The 21503-nt window shown below is 44.3% G+C and overlaps 1 protein-coding gene and 1 long non-coding RNA gene across 2 annotated transcripts; both read left to right on the top strand.

Moving 5' to 3' along the window:
* Positions 1 to 2760: 2760 nt before the first annotated feature.
* Positions 2761 to 3732, top strand: LOC144107525 (uncharacterized). Its single transcript, XR_013309295.1, has 3 exons — positions 2761 to 2789; positions 3027 to 3104; positions 3645 to 3732. It is a non-coding gene; the product is annotated as an uncharacterized LOC144107525 (long non-coding RNA).
* Positions 3733 to 12490: 8758 nt separating this feature from the next.
* Positions 12491 to 19690, top strand: LOC144107946 (uncharacterized). Its single transcript, XM_077641187.1, has 3 exons — positions 12491 to 12695; positions 16329 to 16500; positions 19188 to 19690. Exons 1-3 carry the CDS (start codon positions 12566 to 12568, stop codon positions 19681 to 19683), a joined length of 798 nt encoding a protein of 265 aa, XP_077497313.1. The 5' UTR covers positions 12491 to 12565; the 3' UTR covers positions 19684 to 19690.
* Positions 19691 to 21503: the final 1813 nt, after the last annotated feature.

The raw sequence follows: 21503 nt of genomic DNA, 5'->3' as shown, positions 1-21503 counted from the left end.
CTCTGCAATTTCCCCTTACTAGCAACATATGGTGTCACATTCTGGCAATTCTTGGTAACTCAGTGCAGCCACGTCTTTACGAATAAAATCATATAGTCATCAATACTTACTTTGCAAGCCGCAGTCGAGCACTGTAGTCGCTTTTAATTGTGATTAGAGAAGGTATAGCCGGTATTACCTCAGTACAGTCTTGCACAATGTCTATATCCAAATATTCTCGAGAAGCGCATTTCGCAACACGGAGTTGTTTCTGAACGAATTTTCTATTTTCATAAATCGTAAGTATAAAATATATCAGTTAATATATATCCAGGTATCCCCCTTGGAGGCTTTTAGTATTTTGTTTAGGTTCATGGGCGTTTAACGCCCCAAAGCGAATCAGGCTATGATGAACGCCGTAGAGAAGGGCTTCAGAAATTTCGACCACCTGGGGTTCTTTAACGTGCACTGACACCGCGCAGTAGCTGGGCCTCTAGAATACCGCCTTCATCGAAATTCAACCGCCGCTGCCGGGATCCAGCCCACGTCTTCCGGGTCAGCAGCCGAGTGTCATAACCACAGAGCCACCGCGGCGGCTTTTTAATTTTTTGTTATCAACGTTATTGCTTATGGCTTCCTATGGCACCCATAATTGCTCTGTGCGAAAAACATTAAAGCGATATTTTTTAACAGTATCTCACAATAATTCTCAGTTGCCTCGCGATTAAATTGGACATCTAAGAATCCTGGACGTGTTAACTGTGGTCTCTAGGTTGGGCTAACCATTTCCATTGCCATTGCTACCGCTAAAAATGCGTGAAAATACAGACACAAGAAGAGCGAGTGAATTTTTTAAGAGAGCTGATATTGGCTGACGGGACATGTCTCTTCATTCTCTTGAGAGACACTGATGTTAAATTGCATTTGGCTTCTATTAATTAATTACAGCACTCTGACCAAAAGATAGCTCTCGCCGAAAATGGAGCTTTCATAAGCTACAAGAACCCAAAAACAAAATTTGGAAGTAACGCTCGTGCTTATACACCGCACTTCGGGCGCGGTTTCTGGATTCTGTGCTAAATAAGAATTTACTTCAAAACGGCACCAATTAGTCATTTTTGATGCAGAAGTTACCAGTTTGAATGCAGTCGTGCAAAGTGCATAAAATCAATTTACTCAGCCGTAAATGTGTTTTTGCTGGCCTTAAAAGCTTTAGAAACCTAGCAACAGTCAGAGATTCAAATATTACTGAAAACACTGTTTGGATGGAGTTGTCTTCAACACCTCTACGCACATCGTCTTTAGACCTAATACAGAATTGTTTCCTGCAAGCTTTATGGTTGGTTTAACAGGGACCCTCATGAAACTACTGTAAATGACAATCTTGAAAGCCTTATGCTTAGAAGATCACACTCGCTGTGTTTGTTCCTGATAAGAGCGACTCGCTATCGTGAAGCGATACCAATGTGTTTATCATCATTGTTACAGGCATAATGTAGCTGGCGTGCGTTGTTGTGCGGCGGCCAGCGCTGGAGTCAAGAGCAAATCCGAAAAAATTATTTGAGAGAATGTACTTGTTTGACGCCCTCGGTGTTTTTGCGTCCCTAGAAGTACAATCTTCATAAACAAGTCATAAGTTTTAAAAAGCTGCTTATTTTTTTTCTCAAACTAAACACATCTAATCTTGCATTTTGTCTATGATAGACTTACTTGCTTACGACTGAATAAATAGGATCGCAATCACCGTCTAGAGCCGTTATGTTGACGCTGAGATATCACTCTTACGCGGCCCACGTAGGCCTGGGTGTATCCAGATCTACGCGGGTCGCCTTTTCTTGATGACAGACAGCTTCCACAAACGTAACTTAACGAGGAAGTACTTAACGCAGCTCTGCACACTTAACGAAATGTCCATGGTCAGCAAGCTAATGAAATACTTTTGCGATTTCGCCTTTATACCGAAAGCTAATCAACCAATATTGTGTGCGATCTTTGTGATTTTAGGTCATTTTGAGAGCGCCGGTTCAAAAGAGCAATCCAGTGGAGCTAAAAACCCCTCTCAATCTATTCAGGGTAACATTCCTGCAGAGGCAGTCTTTAGCTTTTGATTTGAGTGCAGCGGAAACGGCTTTTTTGTGCAGTAGTTTTTTTTTTTCTTCGAAGAGCGTCACACAGCCTTGTACATCGAACATAAGTATAGTTTTATGCACCCTGATTTTGTTCACTCCACCAGTTTCAGCATTCATCGATATTACCAACTCGGACTGCTTAAACTTGAGTAGCTGCCACATTATGTAGAGTTCAATTGTTTTGAACTGCTAATGACATGACTACAGCGATCGCTCAGATGTTGGGAAAATTGGACGCTGACCGCGCAGTGTGGGAACTCATACTTAATTCTATGCTCGCGCTTGTAACCATGCGCAAAATACACATAAGCTGTTTAATATATCATGCGTCGTATATGATGTGCAGAGCGAGTGAAAAACACAAGTTTCCTTTGCATCGGGTCTAAAGTGACATAAGCGCAATTTATTTCCTGTGATTTTTGAAACATGGCATGCCTTATCGAAGACCAGAGCAACTCGCACGGTCCAAAGGGTAAAAACCACAGTCAGCGGAAAAAACCCTCGTATGTGCTCTGGCTCTGTGCTTTTTTCACAGCCGGGCAACTGGTTGTACAGCCTCTTAAAGGAACTAATGCTACACAGCGAAGCTTAATCGCTCTTCTCACTACAACAGATATTAACTTTCTTCCTCATACGGGCTTACTTTGTTTTCAGATCTAATATTGCAAGTAGCCAAGTTTTGTAAGTTACCACACTCTTTTCTGTATTTAATGCTCTCTCCCTTTTAAGTTATGTTACTTTTTATCCTCTAAAGTTGTTTCGCAAGAGTTTCTTTTCTCAATATATAAGGCTTGTACGAACGCTGCTGTCTGAACTTCAGCTTACATTGGACGGAGCTTGTTCTATGTCTACGATTATTTAGTAGCAGCAACCCACACCGGTTTTGTTCCATTGCTACCTTTCCTTCCATTTATGCAGTCAAAAGTAATGTTTACAACTATGAAGCTACTACCAATGCAAAGCATAAGCAGAAGTACGACAACACTACAGCGACAGGTGAGTGTTTCCTGTGAAGCCAGCCATGTAATGTACAGCGTGCGCAGAAGCAGTAAAGACCAAAAATGGGCATCAATGGAGAAGTTAGCTGAAAAAGAGTTTCTAGCACAGTTCGTTTTGGTGCTTCTTATGTCAGCGGTGACGGTTACTAATACGCCAACATATTGACCTGCTAAAATATGTTTACAATTTGGCTTTCATGATTTTCAACAACGCTTCACGAAAGCTGTTTTTTCTCACATTGTTTATATGATTACTTTTCCAAATTATCCAAAATTTTTTATTCACCACTTGAAATAGTTCGATTTTATACGAAACGGAGGTGTCGTTATTCCTAGGTTGCACATTTTGTGCAATTATCCAAGCTCGCTGTGTTTCCAGATATTCCCTCAAAAGTTCTAACGCCTTGCGCATAATTGCACGTGCAAAGCATGGACATTCATCTGAGCACATATTGTGCATTCTTTTTTGCCAAATATCCGATTATGTCCCCGTTACGGTTCTTAACGTAATACTCTTTCTTCTTCACTTTATTCACAGGCACTTACTCTACTGTTACAGGCGACAGAACAGCAACACGGACGACAACAGCTGCAAGAAAAGATGTCCGAAATAGCCAGGAGAGTCGGCTTCGGGACGGATGTCGTACATAGTATTCGCGCGCATCCCTATTACAATCAGTTTCCACATAAACGTTGTCTTTGCTTCCCAGCAGCGGTGCTGTCAAGTTTGATTATTTGCATTTATGCGCATTTACTCTTACCAAAAGGGCTGCAGATTTTTTAATATTGGTGTTTCTAGCTACATAGCTACTTATGCACATGGCGGCATTCACTACGTGTTCGCTGCTAAAGCCACACTAAGACATCTCCTGCAGATTCCGCAAATTTTAACATGTTTTTTGCGAAATGCGTTGGAATGCAGCACAGCCTAGGGCGTCCTCAAATATTTTAACACACACTGCAGACAAATACGGCATTGTAATAGGGCATTGTAATAGGGCAGATGATTCGTACATGCAGCAGAGGTGTCACTAGCACCAACAGCACAGGACGCGGTAACCTGGCACGTCGCCCTTCATGAGCTATACCTTTACACCTAGACTTTCATGGCCCAGTTACAAAATGACCTGGCTGACACATTGCATGAGCCCTCAATATTTCTGAGGAAAGGAGCATTTTTGAATGAGGAGATGGTCAGTTAATGAGTCTGGCGGTCAGAAATGGATAAGGAACTGCGCAGCAGCTCCTTCACATCGCAGAAATTAGTTTTCACAACATAATGACTAAGAAATCTATCTCGTCTGTGTCACTTTATCTTTGGTCATGTTGAACTACCCACTCGCTGTCAACTAATTCTGAAGTCTCCTCTGCTATACACAATCTGATAATTTCCGTTACCATGGCTGCCTTATTTTTTCTTATCTTCCGGACTTCAGCAGCAGATTGCACGAATCTACAATGCCCCGGGCGCCTGCCGCGCAATCGCACTCCATCGTTCGAGAGAGCGCAAATTGTAGGTTTCGGCTAGGCTATGCTTTGTCACTGCTCCTGTTTAGTACTCATCACTGAGCTCATATTTTGATAGTGGGAACAAGTGCTGGTCGAGAGTGTGTGAACGTAGGGTGTAGAAAACAGCACGGATAGATGAAGGCGTACATTTAAGAAGCTCCAGAGATCCAGAGTCTGCGCCACAAGATCTCAGCACGAGCACTGATCTGTCAAATACATGCTCTGACACTCCCAAAAAAATTGTAACACAGTCTTGGTTCACACCATAATAATATTAATTGGTCTTGGGGGAAGGAAATGGCGCAGTATCTGTCTCATATATCGTTGGGCACCAGAACAGAGCCTTAAGGGAAGGGATAAAGAAGTGAGTGAAAGAAGAAAGGATGAAGAGGTGCTGTAGTGGAGGGCTCCGGACTAATTTTGACCACCTGGGGATCTTTAACATGCACTAAGATCGCACAGCACACGGGCGCCTTAGCGTTTCGCCTCCATGGAAACGCGGCCACCGCTGTCGGGTTCGAACCCGGGAACTCCGGATCAGTAGTCGAGCGCCCTAACCACTGAGCCACCGCGCGGGTAGGTCCACACCAGCATATTTGATTTCTGTTATTGTTATGGTTCCTTGACAGTATGGCAGATCGTGCCTGCTCTCCGCTCGTTCCTCGTGGAGGAGGACTCTATCGCGTTACTTGCCAATCTTTTCTCGACATCGGCCACTAGCGGCTTCCTTCGGCGGGCAATTGTGATTACTGCATTACTGAATGGGAAATTCTCTCTTTACTACAAAGAAAACAAAAGCCTGCCATAAAAATTCGCGCAAAGATATACGCACTGATGGCTTGCGTTTTCTATGCGAGGGAGAATCAGAATTATAAGGATCTCCTCTGCTCGCACAAAAGAGTTCTCATCGTCGCACGGATTCAATCCAGCGCATCCATCTTTCATGATTCCCCCGGAAAATTTTATGTTAAGCGCCACGCAGAACGTTTTGACAGTCGCACAAACTAGAAGTGCTTCTCTAGATTATCTGGCCATGATAGACTCATTTTTTCGCAGGAAATGGCAGGAACCTAACTGTTGCATAAAAAGCTGTAATTGGGGTCCGTTACTGGCGGTCCTAAATATTTTCAAACTAAGCATGTTGCGAAGCCAGCTTGTATCTGTTGCGACAGGCTAAGAAGTGGTTTTTGTTTTCTATGCACTTTATGACAGGAGCATTTCCAATGCAATCACCATCCCAGTGAAGAGCTCAATGCTTGTCGATTTGTTGATGACAGTATTCTAAATATTCTCCCTTTTCTTGACGCCAGCTGTAATTCCTTTCATGTCCAGAATACGGCCGGAAACCTGACGATCTCCAAGGCACATTCACGGTTAATGTTTTTCGGGGCAGTACCTGCGTTCTCAAGGCGACCCAGCGTAATTATGGTTTAGGCTTGGCTATGCTTTGTTCCTATTCCTGTTTAGTGCTCATAAGTGAGCTCATATTTTGATAATGCGAATATGGGCTGGTTGACAATGTGCGAACGAAGGATGCGGCAAACAGCACGGATTGATGAGCTCGCGCGTGTAAAGGGAAGAAAATATCCAGTGCCTGCGCCACAATATCTCTGCATGAGGCCTGATTCGTGGAATACTGTGCATTATCAAAGGAATAACAATAGATACTGACAAAGTAGGGAAAAGCCTAGAAGGTGGGGCGGGGGGAACGCTTAAGCTCCGTCTTAGCTGTATGACATGACGCGATAGCGTGATAGGTTAATTTCTCTATATTCAGAAGGACATTCTCTACATTCATAGATCCTGGGAGTGCTCATACCCCTCTTGGAGCAGTGGTGCAGCAGTTAAGCGATGCGCCACTACCCTGGGTTGGCAGGTGCTTCCAGTTGTGGGCCGTGTGCGATCCAGGTTGGCCTTCCCGTGCGACCGACCGTCAATTTAGCTACCGCCTGCTACGGTGGCCAGTTTGCTTACTATTGGGTTGGCAGGTTAAGATGACTGCTCAAGGTCACGTGACCCAGGCAGCCCACCTGCTTCCTAGGTTGCTCTCTGGGGACCACCCGCCACCGGCATGCCCGCGATGATTTCGCTCACAACGCTGGCGCCGACTACACGAACACCCGATTTTCGGTGCATGGGGCCTTCAACGCTATCGCTATCACAGGGCAGCACAAACATCCTAATTATGGGCCTTTTGCATAATACATCTAATTGGGCGAGACATTTCCGAACAAAAGACGCTCTCTCCGGTACACGTCACGTGACATGTAGTCCGTGAGGTCGACATGAAGCAAAATAGAGCAAACTGCTGACGGCCCAGCGTGCAGGCCAATTTCTTTCACGTTCCAGGCACCGAGTTCCTGAAACCTACATCAAACACTTCTTTATGCACCTTGGGTGATAAACAGAATTGCTGAAGTCATTAAGACAACGTCAGCAGCTAGAATTAAAGTAAACTCATCTCTAAATATAGAGCATTAAGCCGTCTGGAAGATATGAAACGTTCCTGTGAAAGTTTCTGCTAAAAGGACTAACTACTGAAACTCCTCTGAAAAAAATGTGGCCCAAACTACAAGCGCAATTTGCGACTACTCCGTGGGCACACAAGTCTAAGTATACGATGTCAGAAAAGACGTAGATGAAGAACAGCACGGTCAAAAGAAGAAGAAACCATCGAGGTGCCTGTATAAGGATGAAGTCGCTTGGTGTAAGTACGATTAGAGCAGAAAGCTGACCTCCTGCTACACCTCTTTCATTGAACGCCACAAGCAAACGCCATTGCCTAAAGAAATTCGTAGTTGTTTCGATCGGTATCTAAGTACATCTGCCAAATTGTATACCAAGCGCACCCAGTGAGCAAGACAGTAAAGTAGCATACCTGAATGCCGGCTTCATAAGCAGCACACATTGAACATTTCGCGTGAATACTTGCAGCTACCGGCTCACGCAAGAGAGATATAACTCATTCTATCTTCGTCGAACTTCTTGAGTGCGAGATTCTTTGGCTTCTTGTATCGTCCTGCTGCCCGTGGCACGATAGTTGCCTGTTATCTGAACTCTAGGAAAAGGAGCATTTTGTCGATTTTGAGAAAGTAGCGACAACAGGAGACGTTTTAGTTAAATCCTAAGCCTTGACTACCAGATATGAGCGGAGCTCATATTTGGTATGAGCGGGGTTATCAAATGAGGAAATTGGAGGTCTTTGTGGGCTCACTTTCGTCTTGCTGAAGAAGTCGGGCACTACTGTCGGAATTTCTGGACCAACCGGCGCACTTGATATTCACGCTTCCATGTTAATAATAGTTAAGAAAAAGACGCGCTGTGGTTTACCTTAATGACCGTTGTCTAATAAATCAATCATTTCCTATTATAGCGGCATTAATGCTGCCCCTCAAAGTGTGTGCCTCAGTAAATTACCACTTGCTAGTATATTTTTTTTGCTTTGGGACAACGACATGTCATTAAATCATACCCTGCAATTCCGGACAAAAGCATTTTTGAGCGGGAAACCTTTTATGAACGGAATTTTTTCATATAATGCAAGATTTCACTGTAACAATCAGTATATCCGCAGATCGCCCAACGGCAGTCGTATTTTTTTCTATTCACGTTTCTGCTATCGTCAAAAGCGTTCCCTATTACTTTTCTACGGCATTCCTATCTGTTCGTGGGATCGATGGAAACAGTGAAAAAGAAATATTTTGCTGCACATCAGAGGAATAGAAATTACCTTCAATATTTTCATAACAGCGTCTTACAACTTTGCATTTTTCAATTTTTTTTTTTGCTAAAGAAAGCTGCACATGCTTCATATGGAGCAATGTCTCACTAGTATGCCACGGTGGGCGGTTTTATTATGACAGGGTTAACTCTTCTGCCTGTTTCTGCCGGCTTCATTTTTTTTCCTGCAGAGAAGCCACCGTACGCAGAGCTCTGGCACAGGAGCTTCCACATGGCACAGCGCACATTCCGACAGGTCGACCAGCCACGTAAAAGAAAGAAAGCTGCCTTCACATGGGGAAGCATTTACTGCTATTGACAGCCCGTATGAAGCGATGAAGCTATTCTTCGCAACCTTGCTTCCAGATTATTCCTCCAGAGGAGCAGTGTACGCCTTGGTTCTCTGCTCCACCGTTGCCAGCACACTCCTCTTCATCGCAGGCATGTGCTAGTTTATAAACTACTCTACGTTACTGAAATGGCATCAAAAGTCGCGGCTATTGCCTAACCGTGAACTGCTTAACGTAAACTGCTGACAGTGAAGAACTTTTAGAGACGTGATATCTGGAGCAGTGCATTCAAAATGCGCGTATTCCCGTCTGTGTCTTAAAAATGAAATCATAAATTATTTAGGAACATGCAAAACACAACGGCACTACTTCCCCTCTCCCACAATACGCCTTAGGTAATTCCTAAGGCTTTCGCCCTAGGAATTTCAGTACCGTTCGTACCTGGATGGCAGGAAACGGCCGGAGTAAGGCCAATTACATACGGATAAAAACAGGTCGCGTCTAATGCATTCAGTGTCATGCCATTTTAAATTCGCCATCCGCGTGCTAGCCTGTGAGCCTGTGCTTGCTTTGTGCTAGCCTGTGAAGAATGGGCTTCCTTGAATAAGAAATATGCTTCAATCGGTGTCAAATAGAACCACCACACTTTTTAGTTTTCCCCAATGATGTTGAAATACTTCAGAATGACATTCTTCTGGACTAGCTAGTAGCATTTCTTTTGTGGGGCCAGCTGGAAAGTTGGAATAGAGGGAGACGAAAAGCCATATTGCTCATAAGCAATCAGTTCTGTGTTGAGCAAACTTCTCGTGAGCAGCAGGTTCAGGAAACACACGAGAAGCTAAATTTGTTATGACCGCGAAGTGGTAGTGGGTTTATGATGAGCGTGGCCCGTCCAAGTCCGCCATGCGGTTAGCAGCACTGCCAGGGTGCTGATCAGTTTAAATATGTGCGCAAACTTAGCGTTGTTCCTAATATTCTTAGAACTGCCATGGCCCTCTGTACCTTCTAAGTTTAGCTCAGAACCATGGCAGTGCACGTGTGTCTCATTGGTTAGGTCAAGCAAAGTACAGAAATTGGAGCGGATTCATGTTTAGGCTCTCATTTCCTAAGTAGTATCAGCTTTCATGGATAATACTACGGAGTCCCTCTAGATAGTGTGACAGATGTAACAGATCGTCAGGCGAAGACTGTTGCTGATAGGGAGGCGTCGTCAATGCGGTTTTCGATATTCAGGTCATAAAGATCACTGAGGAGCGGGTCGATGCAAGCTTTAAAAACATAAAGGGCATAGGAAATCCCCGTCATTCATGCCGCTTTGCAAAGGGAGACGGATGTTGTCAGTAAGCCCGTCACAATAGAAAGTCGGAGTGCTGTTATTTTACATTTTTTTAAATACCCTTGATGTTGTATATTTAATTACGGGTCGCCGAGGGCGGAAAATATTGCCGAACGAGACGCAGGTTCGAAGTCTTTCTTGATGGTAAGGTGGATGAAAAAATTTAACAGTGCTGGTTGCGAATTTTCTTGACCAAAGCTTAATGAGGTTGATGAATGCGGAGCAGTCCTCAGAGGAACCAAATTTTTATGGGCTTAAGTTCCTAGTAGATTCCAAGCGACTGAACATCTGTTTGAAGAATAAGAGCTACGTAAATGAGGACATGCAGATTGGCGGAAAGTTTCCCCTTCCTTATTGATGAAGACATTTCGGGATTTAAATAGTCGTCAATTTTTTTTCAATTTCCGATGTATAATGACGAAGGCCAAGCGATGGTTTATGTTGAGTTACAGGAAATGGTTTGCAAACTTGGCAAAACTCCTTACCGTTACCTCATCAGTGCCGGATTCTGACTTTCATCAGAGGACTTTAAAACCAGAGAGCGCCTCCTTTTTCCAGAAGAGACCTTCACTTATACCACATTGTGTGGATGACATTAAAGTCATGCTGATTTTTTTATTCTTCTTAACGCCTACTTTCTTGTCTTTCCTGCAGTATTACTTCAGAGGGCTTATGGACCATCCGCTTGGTAATACTCGTGATCTATTTTTGGGTCGCTTCTTCAGGAGGAAATGCAAAGCCACCCTGGACTCCTTTCCGCTGCGATGATCCCACGCTCCAAGAACCCTTTGTACTAGACCAGCTGCCGACGACGGAGTTCTTGCCAATGATGATCGCGTCTGGAACCGCGCTAGTCTTGGCCGTCGAGTTCCAGAGTCCCGACGCTATCATGGTGGAAGCGAGCTACTGGGCAGCCCGCCATCTGCGTCGATTTTACGTCGGAGTCTTAATCATCGGTAGTATGGGAAAGCGAAGAGTTGCTCCCCTCCCTCACTCCTTTATAGCGGTTGTGGCGTTGCATTTCTCACATCGCAGCCGCGAATTTGTAACGAAGTTGCATTGTCCGCATTCTTAAGGGAACGGAAAGTTGGCTTATAGGACAACTCCGTCGTTTTTGTGCCTCCACAGATTTAACTGAAACTTTCAGTGTAAGTTCTCTGTGGTTGCTTGGTCATTTTATTCCCAGTCTCGCTGCAGGGCGACGTCTTTTTGGGGCACAAAGAGTTTATGATTTTACGTCGATAGGGGTGATTTCAAAGGGCAACCATGCATGTATGACGTCACAGTTTGGCAAGCTCGTTGATATTCACTCTGCAAAATCTGAACCATAAAATTTCCTGCTTGTTTTTAGTCGCTTCAAAAAATTAATGACCCAAGCTGTCGCCTACAGTCGCCACTTTAGCCAATCGACTAAAACACGATAGGTTTTGGGGAAGTTACCGTGACGTCAAAGTGTGACCGCAACCGAGTTTCGGTATTGATTTCAAGGTTTCTGTTGTTTTCAAAAAATTCTGTTCAGTATTTTTAAAAACTCTTTTTTTGGTAACGAAGCGAGAGGACTTTAATCATTTGATATGATTATAAACTCAAAATGTTAAAAAAGCCGGAAGTTGTCAGTAAGGTTTTAAGGAGCGCGTTACGGAAATATAAACACCTGATGATGCTCTCCCGCACACTCAATATGTTTGACTTTCTCGCCGGGTACAAAACACTTTAGTCCTAAGAAAAATTCTCTCTAGCACACGACACGCAAATATTATTGTAGACATGAAAAGCTACGATAAATATCAAAGATACCTTTTCTAGAAAAGCAGCGCTGAACAGACAAGGACAGAGACGAGGCGACAAGGACGGGCGCTGCTCGTCGCCTCGTCTCTGTCCTTGTCTGTTCAGCGCTGCTTTTCTAGAAAACTATGTACCAACACGCCCAACTCGCCGCATTAATCAAAGATACCATTTATTTCGACTTCCACATTGCTGATTCGCAATTTGGATCTTTCTCTTAAAAAGAACACTATACCAGTTGTTTTAGGAGTGGAGAAGATTGCCTTTTTTTCTAGACTGTGAACTAACCACAAACGTGATGCTCAGACAGGTAAAACGTAGGGTCTGAGAACTTTTTCACCTAGAACGCTGCTGAAAGATGGCAGTCATCTGAAATCAGGAGCGTATGATAGCGATAAACCCCGACTCTGATAAAGACAGGGAGGGTGAAGGGTTAGATTGAAGTGCGTAAAGTGGGGGAACTTCGTGCTTCCAGGCGACCTCTACGGCCCAACTTCCTTTCCGGAATTGTGTCTTCGGATCCGACCTCAGCAACGCTGTCTCCCTCGGGGTTTAGGTTCTTAGTAGGATGCCCTGAGTGGATTAGCCCTTAGGGCACTCGCACATTATGTCGTTTAGATTGGTTTTGTATGCATATTTGTTCGGGGTTTTTATTCCGTTCTTTTAGGTTGCTCAAGTCTGAACTGTTGTAGTAAGCGCAAGCCACGAGGAAAGCTCCGTTTCGCCTATGTCTGCGCAGGCAATGCGGTATTCACCCTTCAACTGCTGACGAATGTGAAGAGGCCACACTTCATCGAGTCGTGTCAGCCTGCGGTGTACATGCCGGACGGCAAGGAGGTTTTGGTCTGTTCAAAGGCTAAACCATTGGAGGCATCCGCAGCCCTTGATTACGTGTCTCGCAGTGCGAACGAGCAGCTACTGCCTCCCAGGTTCTCCGGAGAGGGTAATGGTAAGCGCCCTTTGCCTAAAGATTATGACAACGTTGGTTTTTTGGCCCCTATAGCAGCGCTGGCAAAACAAAATGTGTAACCGAACACACGTGCGCAAAAGGTCGCAGCAATGAGCGTTATCTACCAAATTACCATTACGGGGAAATCATACTCTAGCTCAAAACTATTCTATCATACGGAAGAGATCTACAAGTTGCGCGTGAAATTTCGCGCTCGCTTGAGAACTCCCGCGCTGTTTATAAACACAAAGTTTCCAAAATGTTTGACGAGTATATAAAACAGAATAGACAAAACGATTAAGCAATTCAGCTGTGATGGTATCGTTTTAAAAGCGTTCTCTTTGATCCGACTACTTGAATTTTTTCGATATCATGCACTCGCTGAACACGGGGTTTTGTCAAAGCTCGCATGGTGCATCCGAAGGTTTTCCCCAATGCAAGTTCGAGTCCGCCTAGCAATGCCTCGGGCCTGGTCGGGCGTAGCTGTTTTCTTTTTACACTTTGTCCATCCCGCGTTAGTAGTTTGCTCGATGCTAATTGTTCATCTGAAACAAAAATTAATGAAACTTTCTCTGAATTATTCGCGGTGATATTTAGCCCTTAGTGCGTCGTGTTGCTGAGGTTCACCAACCGCTCTGTTCCAAGTATCGTTGCAACCAATACCAAGGTATGAGAGTTATCAGCAAAATAGTCACACGTAATCCTTCTATAGGTTTGATGACTACATCACTTTTCAAATCATTGCTCCGGTGGGAAACCCAGTTATGATGCACCCTCAAAAAAAAGCTATAGCTCAAACCGGGGAACTCGCACTAAATTTTTGCCTAAGTTCTTGATATTTTATGCTTTTTTTCTCATGGGCAGGGTGTATGTATTTTTAACCACCGGTTCCCGCGATACACTCAGTCGAGTGAGACGCTGCCATCATCTTAGAGTGTAAAATGTACACAAATTTAGCACATCTACTTAATATTTGCACTAACTTTGGCCGTGTTTATCCGCTACATACAACTACACTCTATTTTGCCTTCACGAGAGCTCTTCTTGCTAACAACGGCAGATTTCTCACCCTGGAAATGCTCCCCGTGAAGCAAGAATGAGCTGTTCTTGCTGCATACAATCACTGAAACAATAGCCTAAGAATACGGCGTCCATTGCTTTTATAGTACCAGGGAACCGCTAAGAGGCGCTTGTAGTGAGAAGGGGAGCGGTTCTGTTCGGCGATTCCCTTGCGCAAGCAGCGGTCGGCAAGCACCACGAATGCTTTAAATCAACTGCAGGCATCACCGGATTCTCTGCATGCAACAAGAGCAATCATCACATCGAAGGTTTCCGCCTTCATTCACGTATGTTTTGGAAGCAAATGAGACTTCAACCATCAAGATGTCCGAGTGGCTCTTTCGTACGTGCTTCAGCACGGCTACATTCCTGGCTAGCATGGCTTCCTATAAGCGCTGTGATCAGGCAAGAATGTAAACTGCGGAAATAAAGTGCATACTGCACTGAATTATGCTGTTTCAAATGACAATAATTTTTCTCTGTGCGTTAAAAGAAAATCATTGCACGATATGCAGGTGCGCTTTCTCAGAGCTGAAGCAGTTTCTTCAACATGATCCTGATCCATAAAACCGTGTAAAACAATTCATATTATCGAGGCGATCATGATTAAGGGATCACGCTTTCGTTATAAGCAGAAAAACAAAGCACATTAGTAAATTCAAGACAGCAAAATACATTAGCATGCGTACGATAGCTTATTACACTGTTTTCTGAAACTCGTGACTAAGACACTAATTTTATCACATGCTACTAGCAAATCTAGTTAAAAGCACAGTGTAAATAATACCTAGCACACTGAGATTACCAACGGGTGCACATATTGTCATAAACGCGACCTGAATTAAGGAAACATGAGCCGGTTTTTGTTTCAGAGTTCCTTTGTAGAGACGTCTTAGAGGCCACCTCAATGTTTCATTGCCTTTTGCAGAGTGAGACATTGGTCGATGCCAAATCGCAGAAAGTGTTATTGCAGTTAGTAATCAAAACAAAATCACACAAAGGTATGTCACCACACACTGAATTCATTGAGCAGCGTAACTGCCTTGTGAGAAATTTTTTATATTTGCACTGTAATCAACAAGGCGAAGAAAAAAAAGAAGCAGAGGACCTGAGTGTACACACAAACTTTCGCACTCACATTCACAAAACACGAGCACACGCTCACGTATATACGCACAGAAAAACACAAACACACGCGCAGTGCTGTTAAAACGGAAGGATTACAAAGATAGCAACTATGCATGTGGTATCCTTCTTCGTCATTCCGTCGGGTTTTCCATACGTTAGATTCATCAATTTAGAATGCATATTTCGTGATACGCGGCGCTCTAATTATCCTAACAATTAAATTGGACGCTTCAATGCTACAAGGCTGTTAGCTCTATTGCACTCTACGTGGTTGTGATATGCAATGGGCCCGCAACGGTTCGCACCTCTTGACATATCCTGCACACAAATATGTAGAAACGTAAATGTCACCAGCCACTGCGAAACTGCCGCATCAATTTTTCCTGCGTGGATCCATGTGAATTGCAGCAATGAAGAACCGACGCATTACGGTCCACCACACATAGTTTGCCCCTTTACACGAATTCTACAGGCTGGAATAAATGCACCGAATGCGAAGCGGCGTCTCAAGGAGCTTTATGATTGGCCCACGAGTGTTTGGGAAGTTTATAACACTAAATGTCGCCTGCCACTTGTATCGCAACGTCGTTGCGAACAAGTAGGGAGGCGATGTATGAATGCATTCACAGCACCTCTCTCATCCCCACGCAACATCATGAAAGTAATTTTCTATCAGTGTACTCATATTAGTCAGCAATCATGTGGGGCTATTTGTTTCATACAAGCTAAACCGACCTCGAAGTAGATCTAGGCTCTGTACGACAGACGAGCTCTCCAGACGAACCTTCGGTGGATCAGAACATAATGCACAGGGATGAAGCCAGGTACTGTTTTTATCTTTAATATCAACAAATATTCAACACAATCTCTCATTAAATCATAGCAAACTTCGCTTGCAATAACCACGCTCCCCACCAAAAAGCGGCTCCACCAATGAAAGGAATCGTGGAAATTGTTGATAGTTCGCGCTTTTTCTGTCTTCCTGTGTACATGCTGAGTCTGTCTTTTATGTGTGCGCAACTCGGCTTTTAGAAGAATCTTGGCAAGGCGGCCATCTGGAGTGAGTCATAGGTGGAGAGAATCAGAGAAAGCGATAAGAGGGGGCGGAACCTTGAAAGCGCTATCAGATCCAATTTTTTTTTATGAGTACCAAGATGTAAGCAAACCAAATTGTGTTCAACAATCCACCAGTTCTAGAATAGTTCGCATACTCAACAGGAAAGCGCCATGTTCAGGGAGAGAAGTGAGAAAAAACGGGTCTGCGTTAGACTATTCACGCAATGATCCACACAAAAACTTCCTTGCTTCTTTTAGAATGCATAGCCAACTTAGCTTACAGAGAAAGTAAATTCAAATAAAGTAAAGCGTATGTTTCAGCTATGTTTCCACACAGGCTCATTTCATAATGGACGTATGTTCATCCCACATACCGATGACTAATTGCAGATGTCGCAGTGTCACTACAGACCGCCTCCACCACCGTAAGCGCCTCAAGGATTTCGCTAGACAACGCTACTACTCCTCCACCGTCTAAAAAGAGTTCCATGAGAGAAGACCAAGGCACTGTTGGAACCATCACTGATCGGGCCTCAGAAACTGGGAACTGGTCATCTCAGAGGTAGGTCGTCGAACGCCAAGCTGTTTCGACATCACGCTGCCTACACTAGACTTGAATGCCTCGTTCGCAGGCATTGCTGTGTGGCCCCCCTTGTTATGATCCTTTTGTTTTTCGATTAATGAAATGCCTAACACTGATATAAAAAAAAATTATTGTTCATAAACTTCCTGCCAATCTTCATAATTTACAAAACTTAGAGCCTGCTCGAGCACCCTCCAATACTGCTGACAACGTCGAGAGTATAACGTTTATCAGTGTTTAGAATGGGCGAAGGTGAAAGAAGACCAGCACTACTTAGGGGGCATAAGAGAAATGTCAAGACAATCAAACTAACTGGTGGCGGTGTTTTACTTTTTCTTGTTTTATTTCACGAAGAACCTGAAATGAAGATTGATGCAGAACGAAGTAAAGTAGGCAGAAGCATCCTTACAGTCATCAAATCGTGTTATAGTTGAGAGCTGTGCCCCCGACTAGTCCTTCCGAACGGCATATTTTTGCAGCTATATTAATAAGAACGTTCACTGTATGAAGTAAAAGGTTCCTGTGTTTGTGTATTCAAGCTCCTCTTCGTGAAACCTGGCATCATACGAATGTCAGTTAGCAAATGCATTAAATTCTGCGTACTAAATATTCTTCGTCAGTGTACACTTGTTGTCATAGCCCTCTGGCGATGAGATTTAAAGTTTTTAAGTGCTTCCTTTACAGCGTCACTATAGATCAGAATTAATTCTGAGAAGTATAACAAAACTCTACAACCATATTAAACAACAAAATCTCATATATAGTTTAGGCAAAGGTCATCTACGCTACATTTACAAAATCCAGAAAGAACTCCAGCTGACAGGAAATTTTTCAAAATATCTGTACGTTCCTCTTCTAGTTAAGCAAAAGACTGCGACACAAAGCTATACATGAAAAGCACAAAGGCAGGCGGCGACTGGCGACTGATTTTATCCACAAGAAAATACATATTTATATCTTCATCTCGATCAAATCATTCACAAAGCGCATGTGTACGAAATCAATCGTTAAGAACATGCCAAAAGCCTGCTTTATTCTTGATGCAATTTGATGAAAGTATCAATGATGCAGTCATCTTTTTTGTCCTTATGAAAAACGCCTCCGCAAGCTCACTGCCTTCAGGTCGACTTCGCCTCAAAATTATAGTAATTGCCAACAAAGGTCGGCAGGGGTATTGCGCGTGCCCAAAGGACATCCCCTGCAGTTCAAGGGTCAATTACACCCTTTTCCTTTCTTGACTGAGAGTTGATGCTCCCTTAGTCATTTATCTATACGTCAGCCAGTATGGACGTTATAATCTTCCCCACAGGTCAAAGGAATTTCATGCACAACCTGAACCGAACATCTGACGGTCTGAGTGGCGCCTTGTTTCCTGCAGTCTCGCATGCTCCCTGCTCTGGAGAGCATTTGGGGGCTCAGTGAGGTCAGCTTGAAAAGACAGAGGATGCCACCGACATGAAGTTACGATTGGCTGCATTCTTCTAAGTGTCGAACACCCTGTCTATGTAGAGGACAACCATAAGTCTGATTTTTTCACGACTGCCAGCTTCCGCAGGTGTTCTAACCACCAAACTGCAGGAGCTTGTCCACCATAGCGATCACAACTGAAACAGGAAAAACAGCTTTCAACTTACAATCTGGTTGTTGAGGCTGTCATGCTCCAGGCGAAAATGTGATTTGAACGCAAAAACGTTAGAGAGCTCGTATCGCAGAAAATCTGGCGCCATCGTCGTCGGTGTCTTTGACCGCGGGCGAAAACTCCCCCAAAAATTCTTAGAGAATCATCCTAGAAAGTACTGGGGGGGGGGGGGGGGGGCAGCCAGGTCACGAGAACTTGTGGCGCCCTCATAACTTAACCACCAGATTGTGAGCAAAATATTGGTGGTGGTTTAGCGCTGGTTAAACCTGCAGTGACGCGATAGCTACAGCTGGCCGAGTGGAACTTGATCACGTGACCACCCACCTGACGAATAACGTGATCAGCCACGGCGCCACGCCGTCGGCAGCTGCTCCGCATCACGTGCCAAACCATTTGACAGCGTGGCGGCGCCGCCACCTCCATGGCGCCGTCACGGCGAAGGCTCGGAATGCTACCGTAGTGTAGCTATCGTTACAAAAGCACCGCAGCAGCTGGCAGATGAATTAATGATAGGTTGCTATAGATTGCTGGGAAGAACAGCCTGGATCGCACATGTGCCTCCTGTGGCAGCACGTGCCTTTGCAGGGCAGTGGTTCATAGCCTAACCGCTGCACCACTTCATCTCAAGGGGGTGAGGACCCTAAGGGATATATCAATTCTTCATATGTGGGCATTAACCCATTATCTGTCTCGTAATTCTCTTAAGCGGGAGCTTCAGAGTACCCTCCAATTTTCCCTAAGTATCCCCCAAGCACAATATACCACTGTTCCAATTTATAGTCTTGGAATTAGCGGCTTCAAACAGCTACAAGTCTTTTCAAGCGCGTGGCATCATATCCACCAAGTGACCTGCTGTCAAGTCCGAGTTAATATCTAAGAACTGCAATCTATTCAGGTCAGGCAGTTCGCGAGTGATGTTTAGACCGCTCCCATGCACAACTACACGCACTCTTGAACTTGTTTTTGTTGTACTTCTGAAAATAACCACGATGCCCTCAAACACCTTCTTGCCTATACCAAATTGCAGCAAAACATACAGATTCCCCAGGGCGAGCATGAGGCTGCTGACATCGAGTGGTAGCTCGGAGACCTCGAAGGCCACCACTGCTGCGAAGGACACCTTCGGCATTGGCATTCCGCAAGGCATTTCACGCAACCGTGCAGTCCAAGATGGTGGCAAACCCGGCACGTCACCAGAAGGCGTGGTTGTCGACTACCACTGCTCGGGTTCCTACCGTCGCAAGTCCGGAAGCTCCTTTCCTTCCGGTCACGCAACCGCTGTGGGTTACGAGGCGGCGTTCCTGTTCGCCCAATGCGTTTACAAATTGTGGAGCCTGCACAAGCCTTTCCAAGCCGCTGCGCTGGGCCTCGTCCTGGCCGCCTGCGCACTGTTCATGTGTCTGGACCGGGTGATATATCATCACAACCACGTGATTGATGTGCTGTGCGGCTTCTCAGTCGGCGCAGCAGGAGGCGCTGTTTTCGCCCTGTGGCCTTACCATGACGAAGTGGAAGATATGTAGGAACCGTAGAAGCCAGACGAAGATTTAACATTGTTTCGTGCTGGAGGGTGTGCTGACGATTTCTTTTTTTGATTTGTTTCTATGCCACATTATGCATTGTTCACAAAAACGCGTTTGATCTCATATTTGTTTTGGTCAGTGAATGCATCAGTTATGACTTATTATTTTTAAGGAATAATTAGGATTCGCACATTCAATGTTTCCCCGCATGCCGAGCGTGGTTCGCGTTCTCCCATATTGCTGCAGTCCATGGCATGCGGAAGGACTCAATTTTGATCTTTCCATGTCTTTTTATCTTAAAAGACGTTTAAGTACATACCAATCACAATACGTCTTATTTTATCCGGGCAATGTGTATTTGTTCGTGAAAACTATTTTAGGAATAATATAGCGCAGTACACGACGTGATCGTGGGAATGAAACTTTAGTGACTTGTGCACTGTGACTCAGTTCGCAAATGTGGTCGTTTTGGAGACGTATGCGTGCTAGTAGTACCTAGTCAATTTTTTTGCCAGCACTACATTGCGTCTGATGCCCCTGATGCAATTGCAGAGCAATAAAGTGATAATTTCATGAGATCATTACTTTAACTCCACTCTGTTTCTAAAATTCGGCAATTTTTGAATGCTCTTCAAAAAACTCCGAGGAGACTGTACGCGGACACAAATCTATGATTATTCCTCAAGATTAATGATTTCCGTAGTAGCGTTTCCCGAAAGCTGTGCAATGTTAATTTTTTGATGTGCTTTGTTTACAAAATTCGGAGTGCGTACTTATCCCTTTCTGTTGTTACGCGAGGCATGGCCAGAGCTCGAAGAACGGCCTTGCTTGCTCTCGGAAATGTCCGCCACATTAAAAAAATAATGTCGACATTTCAGGTGTGTTACGTTTAATGTAAGTCAGGTTCAAAATTAGTGGGGCCTTTAGTGGTGGAGATGCTAACTCTTACTGCCCTTGTATTTATTTCTGGCATCGCCACCGACCTGATCGGTTGCCTCTGATTGTTGGAAGACGCTCGTCCATTCAGCAGCTTTGGCATGTCAGGATTCATGTGGTTTTTCCGCGCTTCTCACAAAGAAGTTAAAGAATTTTTCAGTCCTAAACGACGGAATTGAAACTTTAAAGCTAACAAAATGGCTCGAGATTAAAACCAAGACAACACACCCTGTCATACCAATCAAAATCTGTCCACACATAAAGAGATGAGAGGGAAGGTACAATGGGGGGATTCAGAAACAATTTCATTACATACTAGCTGATGTGAATGAAAGCGATGGCGTTTCAGGCATTTGTTTGAATCAAGAACAACAAAATTTGTTACCCGCAGCCAAGAAGTCATAGGGTGACACTGTCGACGATGAGACGAATACGCAGCTAGGGATTGCAAGGAGTGGGATGCGTTGTGAACTAAAAATAATCATTGGGATCAGTAAGGTAGCTCTGGCGCCGGACGGCGGAATTCGAATACGAACGGAAGTGGCTTTTGTGCTGCAATCAATCTCACAAGGCTGATGACATTAAAGACGACGACAACAAGTATCGCTCCTATATGAGTGTACTGGTGGTCTCATACATGCCTAGATTAAAAAATTTGGACAGTTCGTCTGCGTGCGTATTGCCGAGTGTATGCCACAGTGTTGGAAATTGCGTGTACGTCCATTCACCAGCGCCATCGAGAGTCAAATATCGCGAGAACAGGCTGGAACAGAATTAAAAGCCCCAGGACCCGTAGTGCTTGTGGTTGAAGTGATTAGTACGACATGACGTTGGGCAAATTGGCTCATGAAATCCGCAAACATAAAAACATGCACGCCTGTCAA

This window comes from Amblyomma americanum, chromosome 10 (assembly GCF_052857255.1).
Source record: "Amblyomma americanum isolate KBUSLIRL-KWMA chromosome 10, ASM5285725v1, whole genome shotgun sequence".
In the NCBI taxonomy this organism is placed as follows: Eukaryota; Metazoa; Arthropoda; class Arachnida; order Ixodida; family Ixodidae; genus Amblyomma; species Amblyomma americanum.
This window is presented reverse-complemented; position numbering and strand designations above follow the sequence as displayed.

Excerpts from the sequence above, each read along its gene's own strand:
- LOC144107946 (XM_077641187.1), top strand. The coding sequence starts at position 12,566 with ATGCCGGACGGCAAGGAGGTTTTGGTCTGTTCAAAGGCTAAACCATTG. Across the intron at positions 12,696-16,328 it reads GTTCTCCGGAGAGGGTAATG|ATGTCGCAGTGTCACTACAG; the intron begins GTAAGCGCCCTT and ends GACTAATTGCAG. Across the intron at positions 16,501-19,187 it reads GGGAACTGGTCATCTCAGAG|CAAAACATACAGATTCCCCA; the intron begins GTAGGTCGTCGA and ends ACCAAATTGCAG.